At 42.6% G+C, this 20,334-nt stretch overlaps 1 protein-coding gene across 7 annotated transcripts in view; it reads right to left on the bottom strand.

Moving 5' to 3' along the window:
* The window catches only part of tjp1a (tight junction protein 1a), a 94,116-nt gene extending 74,603 nt beyond the window's left edge, over nucleotides 1-19,513 (bottom strand). For all 7 annotated transcript variants that reach the window (XM_030094354.1, XM_030094366.1, XM_030094374.1 and 4 more), the window contains exons 1-2: nucleotides 18,968-19,513; nucleotides 1,414-1,624 (exon numbers count right to left, since the gene is read on the bottom strand). In XM_030094354.1, the coding sequence (XP_029950214.1) occupies nucleotides 1,414-1,624; nucleotides 18,968-19,059 (303 nt within the window). In that variant the 5' untranslated portion in view covers nucleotides 19,060-19,513. The remainder of the gene's footprint in view (nucleotides 1-1,413; nucleotides 1,625-18,967) is intronic.
* Nucleotides 19,514-20,334: the final 821 nt, after the last annotated feature.

Raw genomic sequence — 20,334 nt, 5'->3', positions numbered from 1 at the left:
TCTGAACGAGGCCGACTCGGGCACGCCGGCTCCTGTGCAGGGGGGGGGCGGGGGGCGGCAAACAGCGACTCCTGATGCAGACACCACCGGGCCTGTCTCAATTAAGAATGTCTAATACAGTAAACACCCACGTGAGACCCACACCCTGAAAACACACACACGCACACATACACACTGTGGACTGTCAACATCAGGAGGGAAGACGGGGGTGGACGAGGAAACATCACACTGCGAACATTTATTAAAGGAGACGTCTGCACGGCGTCGAGACATAAAGAAAGTGAGAGACAGACACACGTTCACTCATTCTGAGCAGGGGAGGGAGAGATTTATTTGTGCGTCTACTGTGGTCCCATGTCGCAAAAAAAAAAAAAAAAAACAGCCTTACCAAGCATGCATTAGTAGCAGGTTGGCATGCTTTTACATCATAAAACCGTTGGTTGCTTTTCCAAATACCAAACTGCTCACATTACTCAAACACACACACACACACACACACACACACACACACACACACACACACACACACACACACACACACACACACACACACACACACACACACACACAAGTTGACTAGAGGAGTGAGTGGGCCAAGGCAGTTCTCAGCTCAATGGACAATCCCAGAGTTAGGAAGGGGTTTTAGGTCCAAGCAGCTTACCCAATCATTTATCAGATTAATACTTTTCATGAGAATAAACCAGTCATAGAGAGAGAGAGAGAGAGAGAGAGAGAGAGAGAGAGAGAGAGAGAGAGAGAGAGAGAGAGAGAGAGCGAGGGAGAGAGAGACAGAGGCGTACTGAATGTGTTAAAGTCTGCTCATTTGAAAACCAAAGAAATATTGCATAACCGAAGGTCATTTGCATGTGCGTGAGTATGTGCGTATGTGTTAGTACTGTAGCTTGGGTAAATGTTAAATCTGAACGAAACCGTGAGGATTAACCAACAATTTGGACTTGCAGGACATGCAGTGATCACACAAACGGTGGCAACTGTAACTTCATAGGTGTAATCGCAGTTTATAGTCAATATGAGAGTTTAAAATGGTATAATAAAAAAAATGTTTTATAAATATAGACAGGAAAATATAATTTCAATGTACCCTTGCTGAGTCTTTGCCTTTAAAAGTCCATCTATCTCTAGTGCAATAAAGCAAAGAAATTAGAACAAAAAAATAGCTATCAAAGTTTTGTAGCTTTTAGACATAAAAGGCATTACATTTTTTTTTTTCATATATTTGAATAACTTTATAACTTTCCTGTCAAAGTAAATTAAATATCAATGCATTATGTAAGTGTTTGGTAAAAACAAAAGTATATAAAGAGTTTTCACTATTGAAAAGAATAACTTTTAGCCTTTGTACGGTACACTCTGTGCTGTTTTTGTGCAGTTTTAGTTGAAAGTGAGGCTTACATTGGAGTCCAGCAGGTCGATGCTGTCCAGGCTCTTGCTGCGGTGAATGCGGCCTTTGATGCGACGCAGGGAGGGTTTGCCCTGGCTCATGGGTAAGGACAGGGTGGAGGTGGCAGCCATTGCCATTGCGCTGGCGCCACCGGTAGCACCTGCGGGCCCTGAACACCCGGGAGCACCTGATGGGGATGTATCTCCATCCTGGGGTGTTACCCTGCAACAGAGAGACAAATCGAATGAAGGCGCCACCAACAACAGAAAGAACCACAACAAGTCAGAAGGATACAAGATCGGGCAGTGATGGCAGCACTTTTTAACAAAGCTGACCTCGAGAACATGCACTGATGGAGAATAATGTCTGCGGAAAAGCTCATTATTAATTTAAGTTCAAGTTTTTTCTGTAAATTACGCCATATTTACCGAGTTTCTCCCACTTAAAAAACCCATTACAGAATACAACATTACTACAGGGAGCACACAATATTCAAGGTAGTTAGAACTGCATTAATCAGTATGAATAAAATATACACAGTTGGTCCGTTTTGATTTAGTCTCGCATCTTATTCAGCTCTGATAAACAGTGTGTGATACAGGAGAAAGGGAGTGAGCTGGGGAATATATAGTAGCTTTAAACAGCTAAAGACAAATATACGTCCTTTGAGAGCTGCTGAAGACAAAAACAGTCATCTCAATCAGAAAATTAGTTGAAACACTGCACAGCTAGTAAGACGTTTTAGTAGTCGGTTGATTTATAAGTGAACCTAAAAAAAATGTATGTTTACAACCAGAGTTAGTAAAATTCACCTCAAAGTATTTTAGCACTTAGACAGATTTATCTTAATGATTTGGTGACGTTTAGTTTTGATGATACCAGCATGCAGAGGAACCAATGGCAGTCACAAACGGCCTGTGAAAAAGTCCATCGATAGGGTATATAGGTGTTTGGATTGTCTCTTAGAGCTTCAGCAGAAACATGAAGTCTCATCATTCTGGCGAAAACACATCAAATCTGTGTTCCAAGACGCTCCACACAAACGATGCTACAGTCAATAGAGCTTATCAGTTTCACACACCTATCCGATAAGAACGTCACTCAATTACTCTGGTTTAAAGTAAGGTACACAAAGCAGTCACCAATCAAACAAACAAATAACCACAACAAGTCTCAGCCAGGAAACAACTAGACTGTCCCTGAAGAACATGCAAATTCTACAGAGACAGTGGAACCAAAGTGTGTTCATTGCTCAACGCAAAATACTTCTGTGTATTTCTGAACATCTTGAAAGTTCCTGATGTTGCATTGCTCGTGGGCTCAACAACCTGATGTAACCACATTCAAAAAAATCCCACAGTGTTCCAACGAAGACGATTTCTCCCAAGACCAACCCACATTACACACAGCGCTCATAGGCACTGCAGCAAATCTGAAGGAAAACATAAAGATACCCCGAGGAAGAAAGTGACATAACTTTCCTCTTGCTGTTTTTACTTTTAAAAGGACAATTCCTCCTGTTGGCTGTAGTGGCATTCAGGCAAGTGTAAATAATTGGGCTGAATGTCAGTGGGTAGCCTGCAGATGGAAACTAGGTATGGAGCATCCACTTGTCTTCTATTATTAAGCCACTATGAAGCTGCTTGGCTTCTTACATGAATGGCTGCAAACGGGAGGGATTTCCGAGGTAATCTGAGGTGAAGTGCAGGGGAAGACTCATTACAATTTCAACACGTTTCAAATGCATGCTTCACAAAGTTCATAAAAAGTAAATACAAATGGATCTCACAGTTTCTTAAGGAGGATGGCGATATGTAGGCTACATGTGACGTAATGGATGTTGAGTCATATTACAGAGAAATGCCACTACAGAGATCTTCGGCTGCAGCAATTTACTAATTATCTATGTGTTTGGAGATATTTTGTGTCTGCCACACTGTGCCATGTGAAAGTCGGCAGGGTGTTGTCATGTATGTATGTGCTTTACCAAACATCTACGTTTCCGTTTTTAACATGCATCAACATTATTCAGTGGTGTCAGCCACCCGCCAACAACTTCAATCTTAGATTAATAATCAAGACTCACAAATGAAAATAAATAGTCAGTGGTTGTGGCCGGAGGAAAGCCGGGTTCTGCTCAGGATTCACATTTCATGCCTTGGAAAGAGGAGACGGGCTGCTTGTTGTGCTGCTGATGCATCATAATGACAAGTCGTCAATCAAAGCCTTGTACCAAAGTATTAGAGGGTGTTGATGGTACATGACAGTCTTATGGAAAAAAATAAACCTACTGACAGCCTGTCAATCTCTCTCTGCTCTCTGGATCGCATGTGAAGGCTTCCATAGACTGACATTTTTCTAGCCAAACTTTTATTTCAGCCATGACAAGCTACAAAATAAACACATTAAAAAAAGATGTAAAACACTACATCTGCTCTATTAAACTAATGGTGATGCCACACAAACAAACAAACAAAGATTCATGAATCCTTCATTTTACTGACTGACTAACAGTGGTTCCCAGCCTGGGTAATGCCCCCCCCTTATCATTAGCACAAGGCGTTTTAATCTAATGTTTCCTTTGGAGATGATCAAGAAAACCAAAGTAAGACATGTTCCAAAATCTAGAGCAAGCCGGCTGAACTGTGTAATGTTTATTTTGAAGGAAGTTATTTTTAGAGGTAAGCTGGGGTGGCTTCTGAGAAATTAAGGTTGGAAACCCCTGATTTAATGCACTTTGGGGCCAACCGGTTGTGAAATGAATGAGAATGTGTTCGTGAATGGATTCTCTGTTTGTTTGCTGACAGGGTCGATTTCTGTCCTGTCATCACTGCAATCACTGTTAAGTGTTTTCCAAAACGGAATCATTGTCATTATTTGCGTGTTTCTCCGTGTTGAAAGGCTCTGTTGTTTCCACTGTTGTACAATACTGCTGACGACCTGTAGCTGGGTGTTTGTTCCAGTATTGTCACAGCATTTACAGTAAGCACTTACTGTCTGCAAATAGACCTGAAGCCCTGTCGATACACGGTGCCTTTACCTTTATGTGCCACAAAGGATATAGATTTCTATAATGTGTGTATCGATCAAAACTTCAATAAAAAACAGAAACAGTAACTTAAGACCTAATTGAGGCCGTGAAACTTGATGGCAACACACTTCATTAAATTCAATACAAACTGCTTTTTAGGAATTTCTCAAATCCCCTTTTTGAAGCAACAACTTCATTCTCACAAAAAAAAAAAAAAAAAATCTAGAAAGAAAAGTATCAAAGGCAGTATGGTGTATTAGAGCTGCACAGCGTCTCTGCAGAGACGTCTTCTGTTACGACAAACAGCCTGAAGAATTTGAATCGTATCTGCTTCCGTTCATACAACCATGTTGACTCAACACATCATTTACTTCTCGGTTGTTCTCATGAAAGAATGCTTCATCCAGACGGAGCGGTAGGCACTGTGCCCTGCTGGACTCTGGATAGCTCACAGACACACAGTGTGTCTGAAGAAAACATGACAATACAGTAAGAGATAACTATGTTCCTGAGAAGCGCTGACACCAGCTTTGTATTTCCCAACTGACACGAGCACAATTAAAACACAGGGGGAAATGTGGTTTTATACAAGGAAGTTTTGATGCGTTACATCTGACAAAACAACATAAAAACCCTGTGAAGTAGCAGTAAAATACAACACATTTCAAATTATGCAATTTAATTTGAAAGTTAAGACAACCTTGTTAACAATGTATTTGGGTCAAATAAAAAAAAAGATGAAATATTTTTTAGCTCATCCTACAAATGAATTTAAATAAGGCACAATAGAAAGTAAAGAATCTCCAATGATAAGAGATGCATTGCCACGTTAAGGACAGATTATTTATTGTGACATTTCTTGTGTTGCTTTGTGGGTCATGATGTGTTTGTTGATGTTCTTACTTTTACACTTAAGAACTGAAGAATAAACGAACAACCGAAAATGAGCTTGGCCCGGTCATGAAGACCACATGAAAAAGTTCAAAGGGAATTCATCCACTGACTCTCTGTGAGAGTACCAAATTGCACCACTAAAATGGATTTGTGCGCTGTGCCCGGTACCTGACGGAGATTTAGTCAGAAAACAATCATACAGAGTGTAGAGAAGCCTAGTTTTGGTCTCTATAATCCCACCTCGACGAGGGGATTTCATTCACACATCCAACAGCAGCTTATGAAGCTTTGTGGATCGAACAATGAAGCGTCGCCGCCTGGGGGTGGGGGGGGTTGTTGGGGGGCTGGATCTGCCTTATGGTTTACAACCTGTAGCTCAGCCTGCTGATCAGATAACATCACAGATGAGGAACTAATGAATCAGGGGTACTTGGCTCGACGGTTTATAGCATCACTGCTTCAAATTTCCTGCGAGTGATGAGCACAAGGGAGCGATTTGCTGGGAAGGGATGCACCCCACCCGACGCCCCCCCCCCCCCCACATATCTGGTCTGGGCATCCCTCCTTTCAGAGGAATATCTTTTTACTATGTGGGGAGATTAAATTGATCTCCTCTGCATAGTGGCTGAAGCTACTTTATTAACGTAGAAGAGAACCGTCACTCGTTGAGAGTGACGCTCACGCCTATTAACTCTAAGAGCACATTTCACACCGTTTGCCTCACACATAAAAAAATACCCTTTATAATAGCTGACAAAAAGCATCAATTTGCACAAAAATCTCCACCTGGTTTGCACTCTTGACTCGAAGCGAGACCATTTCAGCTTGACTTTGACTTGATCCGTTTCTGTGGGGAGTTTGGATGTTTTCCATTTGAATGTGTGAATTTTTTCAGGTTACGCTTGTTTAAATTTCCCAGATGTGTCTGTTTGTGACTTGAAAACGCTTCCTTTCTGGTCCAAAGCAACTGCATAAACGACTTGCAAATGTTGAAGCTATGAAGAACAACAAAGCAAACAAAACAACGACTTCTCACTTGTAGCTCTCCTATGAATGATTTATCTAGTGAGGCTGCAGGATTTTAGAAAAATACACCGAGCTGTGTTCACTGGTGGATCGGACGCACTGTGGCTGTCTGTGCAGACTGAAGTTTGTTTCACTTTTCGCTGCCTCTGGAGAAATATGGAAGCATTCACAAGCAGGCTGTCGTATTCCGAGTGACCCCCTCGATCTAACAACAGATAATAGCGGCGTCTTACAGGAAAAATCACAAAGAGAAAACAGCCCACATTAGACACGAACTGCAGCGAGAGGTGAAATATATGAATATTACATGAAACTTGAGCCCAAAATAGAGAATCTCCCTCCTGCCCTGGTTTGATGATCACTGGCAGTGCTAAATATCACCTCATCCTACAGTCCCACAAACATCTGAATGTTGCAGCTTGACTGATTTATCGATTCCCGTATCCACACGGCATCATATTCTAGTGTTTAGAATTCAAACAAAACACACTTTCTATACAGGTCATGAAATTTAAAGAAGTCCATTAAAACAAGAACATTTATGGGGTAGTTGACATGATATGCCAAAAAACTGTCAGTAAAAGGCAGTTTTTTTTGTTTTTTTTTAGCTTTGCAGAGAGCAGATGATGAAACCCTCCCACCACAGCCTCCAAATTAAGTGTGTATGAATTATCAAACATTTCACATGGAGTTTGTCAGCAGCTAGGATTGCTCGGTCGACACAAGTTGAAGTTATAAAATTATAATGTTTGCCTAAAATTTAAAGACGCTTTGAACAATTGTAGTGTGAATGGAGAAAAAACATTAACAGCATCGAATTAGCTTGTTATGACTGGGAAGTTCTGAGCAGGAGTTATACAGCTCTCATGACTGTAAGGTGGAAAGTTGCTCTTTAAATGCGCAATATACCAATAAGCATAATAGATTCACAATGTGCACAGATTCATGATGCCTGAACAAGACTATCTAAACAAAAAAAAACACAAGTTACATGTTTAAAATCTATTAAACAGACACTGAATGGCTGAGAGAGTAGAGCTTCTACTTAATATTCTTAAAACTTAATGCTGCAGCTTCATTGTGTCACAAGACACAAGAGCAGATTTTACTTGCAAACTTTTTCTTCAGTTCAGACTAATAAATGGAGAGAATCAACGCTGGAGCAGCTGCAGCTCTATGATAAGCTCAGGGGAAAAAAAAAAAACACCACCTTATCCGTCCACCTATCTTCCATAGCGCTTTATCCAGATTACAGTGGCCGGGCGCTGGAACCGAGCCCAGCTGGCTATGGGTGAAGGAAGGACACATCCCGGCCAGGTTACAGGGCAAACTTACAAACAAGCCAGTGGATAAGATGAAGTCACCAAAGGAAAACACACGTAGACTTTGGAAGAACATGCAAACTCAGAAAGGCCCTCAGTCCAAAACCAGCTGAAATGGACCACTTCATGTCTTACACCTCTGTCTGACCTCGCAACATCGTACAATAAGGAAGACTTGGAACAATATTCATGTGATATTATTAGTCATTTGCTCTCTTTAGCTGTGTCATTAGATTATACTACAGGGGTTGTAGTAGCATCTGGTGTGATGGTGGGAATCTGGGTCAATAATAACACTGCCAGGTGGCATCAGTGGCAGCAACTGCTGCGAAATCATCTTAAAGAGCAGAATAATATACTACCTATTGCTAATTTGCAGATGTTCATCGCATAGGCTGCCATGAGGAATAACAACAAAGGGTGACGGGAAGCGTTTAGTTTTTAAGGTAGAAATATTACAGCATGAACAGTAAATATACAGTAGTTCAAGTCATAAGTGGGTTTTTAACAATAAATGCAGTATTTTAAACAAAGCCTTTTAATATTCTCTCCTGTTTTGCATTATACTGTAGATTCTTCATAATGCTATGAAATTTCATTAACATTTACCTTCTACCATAGTTGATTTCACCCTGTTCTGAAAAAAAAAAATGCTTATTTTCCTTGCGATCCTGAAAGGATGCCTCCCTGGTGTCATGTTGTGTGGAAGACTATTAAGTGTCAAAATGGGCACAGGAGAGCTTTAATTTTAAACTGGTGAGGTGTGTTATTGGAGCCTGGAAACGCAGCGCACAACGGTGATCAAACTCTGTTACCTCACAGGTTATATGTTATAGCAAGTAGGGATAAAGCAGGTGTGTCTCATCGTGTCCTGACAGCTCTACTTGAGCAGTAAATATCACACACACACACAAACACACACCAGCGATATGATCACATCGTTTCAGTGAGTATTCCCACCCAGAAGGGTAACATCAGCGCGTCTGAAATAACTCCGCTTTCCGTTTATATATCTGCGGCCATTTCAAAGAAGCTTTCTCACAGCCGGTTTATTTTCGACTCCATACGAGCACAAACACTCCATCTCAGAGGTGAGAGAAAATCAAAGTTTGAGCAAAAAAGACAGAGGAGTCTCGACGGGAGCAGACAGGCAAACAAAGCACGAGGAAACACGGCGCCCAGAGGCCGAGGCGGATATAAAGGGACTGAAACGCTGAAGGAGAGCCACCATAATGCAAAGGGACAAAGGACAGAGGGACACTGTCAGAGTATTGCTCAGAGGTCGCCCTGACTGATTCGTAATGCCTGACTGTTCAGCTGGAAGTGATGGCGGCCGATGAACATGCATCATTTAGCTCCGGGGTCCCCCCCCCTCCTACTTCAGGGGACAAGTGGTGACAAGAGGGCCGTGACACATCCTACTTGATATAGATAACCCCGCTGACACTCCCTTACAGGAGAACCAAACAAATGAGTAATACGCTGGGTGGCCCAAAACATCCTTGCACAAGTGTGAGGAGAGAGGAAAAAGAAAAAGAAGAAAACACATTTCAGAGGTTGTTATTTTTGGGCGGGAAGCCTGTAAGCCCTTCGAAAGCCACCTGGGCAGAGGACGACGGGACTGAAAATCTGTGGTGGGATCAAGACTCTGATTAGGCCAGACAGGCCTGACAGATGGACAGACCAGATTAGGCATATAGACGTGTATCACACAAGGCGGGACAGCGGCCGTTTCCGAGTGCCGTCTGACTCCTGCAGAGAGAAGGGCAGCGCGTGGGTCAACGGCCGGTTTCAAAACAGCCGGCTCCTCAGACGACAGCAGCTTTTTCCACGACAGCACTTCTGCTTGATCCCCTACCGCGTTTCACATCATTGCAGTGATGCTGTGTAAAAGAAAATAGTGTGTTCACCATGACAACAACCTTGAATTTGTAATAAAATACACTGACATAGTCTGTCATCTGATTGACAGCATGTCTGTTGTTTTTTTTAAACGGACGATTCTAAACATCTATCGATGCATCATCCAAAGCAATTGTCATCTTTTTCGACTGTACAAATGAAAAAACACTTTCATGTACATGAACAACATTCAAGATCTGTAGGGAAAGATAATCAATCTCAGGCTCAAACCAGGGATATTTTCTGTGAGGTGAGAGTGTGAACCACTACTCCACTGTGCATCTTTCTTGAAAAGACATTTTTGTTCACGTTTTATTGAAAGTAACAGTTTACAATTTCTGCTTTTGCTTACAAGTTGTTTGCCAATAACAGTATCCAATGGTAAAATATTGATTTAATAAAAGAATATACATTAACTTTTTTTTCTCTCCACAAAAATCAAATATTTCTGCAGTCAACATTAGAGGGAACAGCTACAACTTTTCAATCCAAGAAACAGAATTCAATCTGTTCTGGTAAAAGCTGTTTTCCTGCTAAGTGTTTCTTTTCATTTTCGAACCACATGTGGTGTTTAATCACAGGATGGAAACATCTTCAGTCAAAATTTAAAAATGGGAAACATGAAACATGAACTGCGGGTTATTTGGGTCAGTTGTTGGTTAGGAGGCTAGTTTGAACCCTGATTCATAAAAGTAACTTCTTTGTGTCATTCATTAAGACAACACACTGTGAAGCTTTTATTTTGAAATGTATTCTTAAAGTTTTACCACTGACTACTTGATAAAACACATTAGCAGTAGCCTATTGTCTTATTAATCTAACTTTAGTGAAACAGTGAGCAGAAAGCGAAATGACCACTGAGGAAGAGCTGTCCTGAAAGCGCCACTTATTTTGAAGGCTCCTTCACAGGTTCTGTTGCTGTACTGGATGTTGTTACATCACCGTGACAAAAAAAAATGACAATGTATGAATGTTTCAAGCTTGAGAAATGAAAGCAAAAGAAAAAAAAAATTGGGATCTCTGTCAGATAAACGTGGATCCCCTCTGCTGTGTCCTTCTCTGTTTGCGGGGCTGCAGTGATGGATTCAGTCTTGTCAACCTCCCGTGAGCCATCGTGACGGTCGAGAGACACCAGAGGCCGAGAACGTGTGACTCACAGATTCTAAAAGTCACTGCTGCTCTGCATCTGACGCTGACCGCAGACAATGAGTCTCTGATCGGCCTCCGCTAACAAGACCGCTGCCAACTGGATCCTTAAGCAGTAATTACCAAACCCCCAATTTAGGCCCGACTTCACATGAAAGCAGACCTGCACTGTGTTACAACTTAAGTAGGAAGCAGTGGGAGAGACAATTTCACATCACTGTGCACTAAACTCATTAAGAACAGTGATTTATGCACTACATGTGCACGAGTGTTGTGCTGATGCTGAGACTCATTTAAACTTTCAGATCAATCAATAATCATGACAAAACTAAAGTAAGTTTGTTTTTTGGGGTTTTCTTTGTTGCACAGGTTGACATGTTCATTTCAATCAGAATATCCCAAGTTAAAAAAAATTATATGCTGATGATATGCAGATGTTTTTTTTAGCATCACTTCTTCTTTCAGGATGATTTCAAGACAAAAACAATTTGGAATGAAATTAAATACTTGACCCAGCACTATACACTTTCAAAGATGATGGAGATTGTTCTGCTTGTTATGAAACTAAAAAGGCCTGGAAGGGCCATAAGTACAATACATAAGAAGTTGATCTGACGTGAGAGTGGTTTGTACTCTCATCTCATAGTGAGGAGTCCAGTTTGAGTCCCTGTTGTGTCGTTGGGGGTCGTTACATGTTGTGTCGTTACATGTTGACTTGGGAATAAACTCGTGAATACATAAAGTCTATATATAGTCTATATTGCAAACTGTGGGATTTTAGCAGTCTTATAAATTCACAGCTCGCCACACAGTCCAACACGTGTTGAACTCCAGTCATCGAAGGCCGCTATCCTGCATGCTTTAGGTCTCCCCCAGTTGTAGCACAGCTGCCTGCGATGAGACGCTCCTGATTGGGTTTTTTAACAAGCTTGAGGATGAAATGAACAAGAGATTCAGGTGTGCTGAAGCAGAGAAACACCTGAAACCTGCAGGATGCTGGACCTTGAGGGATTCAGTTTGACCTCTGCTGTACGACATGATTCTTAACAATGTCGGGCATGACATGGAGCTTGCTGTGTGCAGATTGCTCTGTGCTGTGTGTTGACTGCGTGATGAAAACGCAAGTCGATGTGAATTCACAAGAATTAAACGTCATACGCGCACGCCATCCATCCATGAAGAAGAAACTAGCAAAGCATGAGCGGAGATCGTGATCGTGGCTCGGAATCAAAAGCCAACTTGGGATGCCAACTTTGTAATTGTATCTTGAAAAAAGTATGACTGTCATCCCGATCAGTACATCGATTTATACTGCATTTCTATTGATTAGTTAGTCGATATAGGCTGCAGCCGCAGTCACACTGTGAGATGATCACCCAAAATTTCTGACAGTGTTGGAATTCAATCGCAGGTTGTGACAGACCATGACCACGGCCGTCCTTGAACCGGTCTCAGAGTAATAGTGCGATGTAGGACCATTTAGATTCAGAGAGATATCGCCACGATTCTTTCACAAGTGTTATCTCTCATCTGGAGAGGACGAAAATCGCACAGTGTGGCGCAGCCTTCGGTCCCAGGAGCGATCACATCAAGTATGTTCAATGTCATGACGATGACAGAACTGAAACAGATGAAAATAAAACACACTTTAAACTTGATTTCAGTCATTCGACAAGTAAATATAGAAGAAAAGTTACTTTACTTTTTTCACTTGAATTCGTACAGATTTTAAAAGTTGTGACTGAAGGTGTTGACCCATACGACCAACAATCACACACACACACGCACACGCACACACAGACCCACACAAGCAGGCACTCACGCCAACAGACACACAAATGCACACCCACAGGATGCTCGGAGAGTGGGAGGGGGTAAGGGGGTGAGCCATGAGTCAATAAACCCTGTGTAATCTGTTCCCTTTAGTGGCATAAACCATCTGAGAGGAGATTACAACCGTTCTGCCAAAGTAAGAACATGCGAGTTCCTAATGGACAGAAACACTGAATAAAAAAAACACACACACACACACACACTCACACAGATACGGACACGTGTGTGCACCTTCACACATACTCTATGAAAGCTGTAGAGACTGGAGGGTACGACCCCAGTGTCCCAGGACTGAAGTCATGACTTGTGTTTGTAAAATCAGACTTCGTAACTAATACAAAAAGGCTTATTTTACTTTAGGGAGAGACGGAAAAAGAGTCACCGGGAGAGGAAAACATGAAAAAAAGAAAATATGTGTGCATATTTTTCACAAAAGTACAGATCATCATGACAGGCTCTCGCTGGACTTGGGCTCCCGCTGAGGTAACTAATGCAAGGCATTGTCAGTTTGTGTGCGATTACGCATCCTGATCCCCCTGAGTGGGGCTGGAAGATTGGAGGGGGCGAGACAGGAGCTGTGGAGTGTGTGTTTGTTCGTGTGAGGAGCTGGGAGGGAGGACGTGTGGACAGGCAAATCAGAGGGCAGAGGGGAGGCTGTGTGTGTGTGTGTGTGTGTGTGTGTGTGTGTGTGTGTGTGTGTGTGTGTGTGTGTGTGTGTGTGTGTGTGTGTGTGTGTGTGTGCGCGCGCATGTGTGTGGGTGGGGGTTAAAAAGGGACGCTGACTTTATGCATCATTAAGCAGGTGAACCGAAAAACACCAGGAGGAGCTGTCACTGTGGAGGGAAGCAGAGCAGACATCTGGCACACAAACCAGGACGACACTCAGGCCAGTCAGGAGACGGCGAGACCACTTTAAAGACGCAGCATCGGGCTAATTATTATTTATGGATGGTCTCAAACTAATTAGAGCGCAGAGGGAACAACAGATCACTGTGTTTCGAACAGTAAAAGTAGCTTTAAATACTGCTGCGATGGTGTAATGCTTCCCTTTTGATTCTCTTTTTCATGTTTTCATTTCTTCTCTGATCGCTAAAGAGGGATGAGGCCATCAAGGATTTTTTTAGAATTACTTACTTTATCTATTGTCACAGAACTGGCAGCTAACACTCCAGCTCTATACTTTTTCAGAGGTAAGTTTGGATGGTTAACAGTTTTTTTTAACCCTTCAAATTAAAAGCTGAGGAAACAAAAACATAAATAAGAGAAAACCTGGTGAGCAACTTTTACAATTAACACAACAAGGACGTTTAACTGAAAGCAGCCTTCTTGCTCAGTTCCCACCCCATTTCCCGACAAAATAACACTCACACTGTAGCATGACTGGCCAAATTTTAGGGTTACTGGTTAACACAGTGAGTCTCTGTTTATCTTAGCCAGACAGCATTATTATAATTTAGCCCGATCAAGCCAGCATGCAACCGGTACTTACGTGAGTGAAACATTAAATATGGACAAGTGGATTATCATCTTATTTACTGGCACTGACAGAAGGTCACGGCGAATCCAGTTGGGGGAGTGAGTATGTCTGCCGCCAGTCTGATGGAGGGTCTGCAGACGTCCCCACATAATGTTGAGTTGATTATTCAACTTCCTTATATTACAGTAATAAGCACAGTAATGACACAGTGTCCTTAACCTATGATGATTTCCTCATCATTTCTGCTTAAAAGGGAATAATAATGGCTAAAAAGAAAAAAATATGCTGGGAAAAACTCAGAGTCCCCTCAATATATCTGAACTTTAAGCTCCAATGTTCTATGAAGCTTAATGTTTTCTAATGCTATCAGCCAAGAAGTCACACTCATCCCAAATAAAACCGTTTGTGCACACAAGTGTAAATGGACCTACTGAGGATGGTTAACAAATGTCCAGAGCTAATCCATCACAGCAGTGGCCTTCATGAATATGGAAGCAGTGTTTTCAAAATCACGCGAAATACTGGGGATACGATAAGCTAATAGACCGATATCCATCAATCTATCTGTTATACTGCTTAATCCAGTGCAGGGAGATCATCCCAACGGGGTGAGGGCAGGGTACACCCTGGACAGGTCTCCAGTCCAACACTGAGTAAACACACTGAGAGACAGACATGTTCACACCTCGGGACAATTTAGCGACAATTAATCTAGCATGCATGTTTTCAGACTGTGAGAGGAAACAGGAAGAAAGTTACTCACACAAATATGAAGAACATGCAAACTCCTCACATAACAGAATGGTTAGTATTTGAATCCAGACCTCCAACCTGTGAGGGAAAGATCGCTGCTCCACCGTACGGCTAACGTGCAATTTCATTTGCAAGGTCTGAAAATGTTTGCGGCGTTTATGAGTTTTTACCACATTTGAAAAGATTTTGGAAATCAGCTCAAGCTTCAACAGAGATGCTGCAGTTCTTTCAATGACTAGCAAACTTTATTATAACGCATTTTCTGCATTGCACCTCTTAATAGGTCTTACTCCTTTTCCCCTAACTTTGACTTTATGACAGATCATCTCCCAAATTGTTTTTCTTTTCTTTTCCCAAATTCCACTTCATTTGCTGTAACACCTTGATTTGTTTGATAACTTCTTTAGATAACGACCAAGTTATTTTCACATCAAGGCCGTAATGCAGACTGTTACACTGTAAATCTATGACACTGCTGAGGTGCAATCAAATTAAGTTACAAAAAAGAAGAAAATCCAAGAGTTAACCAACTCCTGATCCTGAACAACAGCTTTTTTTTCAATGAAGTCTTTCAGTGCGTGTTTTCAAGTTGAGTTACGGTTATTGCCCCGGCTGGCAAGACGGAGCAATTATGACAATGAATGAATGCATAAATTCCAGGTGAAAGCCGATGTCTGAATGAGCTCTCTAAATACGCGAGCGCCCAGCCCACAAGCTGTTGCTGCTGTTTTCTTCATGATTTAAATGTCATCCTTAACTGCTCCTTTAGCGTGATGGATGGATGGAAGCGGATTTTTAATCACAGAGGTCGAGTGTTTTTTGAAGGCCAGGAAACCATCTGGCGTGCGACTGTCTCCTCGTCTCATCGGGACTCCTCATCTTCTGCAAGAAAAACTTAACGTCTCAGTTGTGTTTCCCTGCTTCCCTTTAGGATCAGATACATCAGCTCCCATTACCTGAGCGTAAGGGGGGTCACTCTGAAACAGCCCCGCTCCCCCAGCAAGAGCTCACTTCTGCATCACTTCCTTCACAGCAACTTCAGAACCCAACTGTGTAGCATAAATAGACAGGATGCGATGTGCGCCCAGCATAAAGGCCATTTCTATTTATTTAACCAGGAAGCCGCTTCTGTCAGAGTGTCCTGGCCAAAACACGCAGCTGAACATACAACATCCATAGCAGCTGTATTTGCAGATGAACATTCGCGGTGTGTTTGGTAACATTTCATATGATTTGCAGTATCATTTCAAAATGAAATATCATTAAAACTGCTCAACTTTTATGGAAGAAGTTCCGATCATTGTATTTTTGATCATCATTATGAAACTATATGTATTTATCATCTTCCATGGATGAAAGGCAGTCTATCACGGGGTTATCACAGACTGACAGACAATTTGGAGAAACAATTAACTTTAAATGCATGTTTTTGGACCAGTGAGGAAAACATTGCATGCACAGGGTGGAAAATTCCAAACATCAACCACCTCAGTTTAAATAAAAACCTTTCTATCAAGCAAGACATAAACGAAGATCATTTCTTCTGCAATGTTCATTTCATTGAATTAGTTTTTGTCACATTTAATAGTTTTCTTGACAGAGAAATTTTTCTTACGTGACAGAATGCTGTACAGTGTTTAATCTAAATCACTACACCTCACAGAAAAACACGATGCACTATGTATAAATGCAGTGTCAATGATGCTGATTTGAACTCTCAAAAAAGGTCAAGCTGTGCATCTCGAAAAGTGTTAACAGGTGTTGTTCATCATGATCACTTTAAATGTTTCTAACTTTACTCTGCGAACATGTATATCTAAAAATAAATAACTGTCAGTTTCTTTTTTTTCGTTCCATGTGATCAAAAAGAGACAAAGCCTGTAAAGGACTGTAAACAACTACAAAAAACTTCTGGATAAAAAAACTTTTAATAAGTTACATCACAAGCATCAGTTGAAACTTATCTTTCAAACAACTCCTGTAAACTTATAGTTGAGTGGTCCAAACTTGGGTATTGCAAGCGCATTACATCTCCGAATATTACCTCAGCCTCCACAGCGAGGGAGCGGCCGGTGTGCATGCGAGCCCACTGACTCTGGGCTCCGACTTCGCTCTGAATAAACCCAGAGATGGCGTGCGAGCGAATGCATGGGGTGACTCCGCGAAACACACACTACAGATACGCGCCGGCTCAGCCTCCCTCCGATAAAGTGGCTGTCGGAGGAGATACAGTAATCCTGTTTTAATGGCCGTGTCCCTTCCCCCACCGTGATGTGATGGGCCCAGACGTACCACCGCGCCTCTCTTAAGGGAGGAGTGTCAAAACCAAGTCCCCACTATGTCCTTTGTAATCCATTTGATGGAAGTCACACGAGCTAAGAGGAGAAAAACTACCCTTTTCCCCTGTGAGATGATTTCTGATTCAAAGTTAAAAAGCCAGTTGCTCCTTCGCATCAAGTAGACTCCCTACAAATCGCTTTGGACGTCGTTGGAAGAGACGAGTGCATGTCAGAGTCTGAACTCCCACTGTGAAGCCTGCAAGGACTGAGCTTCCTACTTCAAGTTATACAAAAAGACCTGAAAGTACTCATTTCATAAGATATAATACTCTGCATTTGATTTATTTTGTCATTTCCTCATCAATTTGACCTCAGATATGTATTTGAAGAGACATAGAAGTTCATGTTATTGTGATTTGAAACGTGATCACAACATGGGGCATCCTATTGAGAGGTCAAACAAGCTCACACACGTTGTTAACTAATACCAGTCGATTAACAAAGATGTAATATCAATATTCTCTTCATGCAGGTCTGAGAAAGTAAATATGTGCTGCTTTTCTCTGGCATTTCTTATTGGAGACAAGTAACAGCTGAGTAATTCACTAAATGTCAGGAAAGAGCAAAAGTTCACACAAGCTTTTTGATCCTATTCTTCTTCACTGGAAAGAAGTTAGCTGATCACATAAATGCATAAAACACTCTTATTTTCAATTTTCAAACAACAGCTTGACTTTTTGCCATAAAAATGAGCACAACAAATAAGTAACCGGAAAATTCTCCAAAAACCTAGATTAACATTGTTGAAAGAGGAATGTTTTTTGGTTTCAAAGTGTAATTTTTCCATTTCATAAGCAGACAGTTTGTTTTTCTTCAGTACATGATGGAGTTGCATGTTTTTTTGTCTTGCAAAGAGGCGCAGAGAGAGAGAGAGAGAGAGAGAGAGAGAGAGAGAGAGAGAGAGAGAGAGAGAGAGAGAGAGAGAGAGAGAGAGAGGGACAGAGAGAGGGAGGGATGTCATGCAATAACAAGGCCAGACTCCAGCTGGGGATGATTCCAAAAGCCGAAAGGTGAAATAAAGGTGGCAGCGCAAAGAAAGTGAAAACACAGCAGAAAGTGAGAGACGCCCCTGTTAAGTTGTGTCGATGCGTCTGAACGCATCATGAAACATGTAGTGCACGAGACCGGCGGCTAAGTGGAGAGACACTTGAATAAATAGAGCCCGACATAAGCAGCCAATTAGAGCCGAGCACTTAGCATCACTCCGACACAATGTGATCTGAATGCAGGTGGCGAGAAGGAGCTCCTGAATAAGTGATGAGGGGAGAAATCAGTCGGAATTCTGTCTTTCTTTTACTACATCAGAAAATCTAAAAAGCGCAGATGAAGGTTTTTTTGGGAAGGAGGAGACGCGCAGGTGCGGGTGGGATCAGCATCGTTTCCCCACTGTTGCTGTTGTTGTGAATACACACCTGCTCCGGTCACAACTAATAGTCCAACAAATAAACGCACAGGGTGGAAAAAAAAAAGAGGGGCGAGAGGAAGAGAAATCACGCACACGCACGGCTGCACAGCCACTGTGTGTGTGTGTGTGTGTGTGTGTGTGTGTGTGTGTGTACGAAAACAGTTGGGAGGAAGAAAAAAAAAAGAGCGATGGAGGAGGAAGCCACTTCCCGACAACAGCTGTTCAGCTTTAACTTCACAGGAGAGAAACCCGCGGACCCGAGGAGAAGCTGTTTTCACGACAGCGAGGCTGAGAGGCTAATTTCAAAGACACACACACACACACGCACACGCGGCGCCTTGGACACTGTTTCCCACCAAACACGCGCTCGCATCCACACGCGCACCTCCACCTCCTCCTCCTCCTCCTCCTCCTCCTCTTCCTCTCTCGGTACTCACCACAGCTGTCTCTTAGCGGGGAGGCAGTCTTTGTTGGAGGCTGTCACTCCCATGGCCATCTGCATCACCGTGATATATTTCTGGTACTTCATGTTGTCCTCCTTCACCACTCCTGCCGCCGCTCGCGCTGCTGCTGCTCCTCCTCCTCCTCCTCCTCCTCCTCCTCTTACTACTCCTACTACTTCTTCTTCTTCTTCCTCTACTTCTGCTACTACTTCTAGGAATCCGTGCGCCACAGGAGCGGCACAGGTGAGCGCGCATTCAAGTCGGTGTCACTGTCCCCCGGCATCCGCGGCATCCTCGGTGTCAGAAACGCCATTTCCACGCCGGGAGGACAGCTGCTGGCGGGGGAAACGTTCCCCGAAGAGCTCACCGAAAGGTACCACGCCGCCGCGACCCATGTCTGCTCTGACTCTCTAATCTCATTAGAGCTCAGAATAGATTGGCTAATCCATTCAATTTTAGTCAGGAGTGGGTCATTGTTGTGGTTCGCCTGGCAGCGACCACTTTGTGTCTCTCCCTCTTTCTCTCTCTCTCTCTCTCTCTCTTTTTTTTCTCTCGCTTTGTTTGTCTCCGTGGAGGAAGAAAAAAAAAGTAGAGAGAAATGAGAGATAAACAGAAACGGGATGCAGCAGCAGCAGCAGCAGCAGCGGCGGCGGCGACGGCACCCGAGCGTCTGCGAGGCAGGAAGGACGGAGCGCCTGTTCAGCGAGAGAGGCAGGGGAGTGACAGAGGAGGAGGAGGAGGAGGAGGAGGAGGAGGGGGGGGGGGGGAGCTGTGTAATGGCTTAAGAGAGAGGGGGGGGGGAGCTGAGTGAAATCTCTGAATTGTAAAACTCAGGCGTAAAGAGTGTGATTTAGTGACTTTTCTGAGTGTTGCGTTTCACTCATGGGGATGAACCGAAGCGGAGCTGGGAATAATGTGGAGTTCAAAACACTGCTGTTGGGTCAAGGAGCATACATTAAATGGAAAAGCCGATGTGCTCCTCATCACGTGTGTCAAATTCACTTGCAGGAGCCACAGTCCTTTATGTTTTTGACATCTTCATGCTACAAACACCCGATTTCAATTTGTATCAAACTTTGACATGGACTCATCATTGGTTCATCATCAGTAGCTGGGAAGGATCCAGACTGACATTAGTCAATATTTGATGTTTCTTTATTCATTTCACAATGTGCACAAACCAAAACTATACTGAAAGGAGAACCACAATGGCTTTACTCCATTACTGCTGCTTGAACCATGTGATCACACTTAACAAGTGTTCAGGAGAAAGTTCAAGTTAGAAAAGTTCATAAGTCCCAGTTGGAAAAATGCATCTGGACATGGTTAAAATTTAGGAAACTTTTAATAGAGCAGAATGT

Source organism: Salarias fasciatus, chromosome 1, assembly GCF_902148845.1.
Source record: "Salarias fasciatus chromosome 1, fSalaFa1.1, whole genome shotgun sequence".
Lineage (NCBI taxonomy): Eukaryota > Metazoa > Chordata > Actinopteri > Blenniiformes > Blenniidae > Salarias > Salarias fasciatus.
This window is presented reverse-complemented; position numbering and strand designations above follow the sequence as displayed.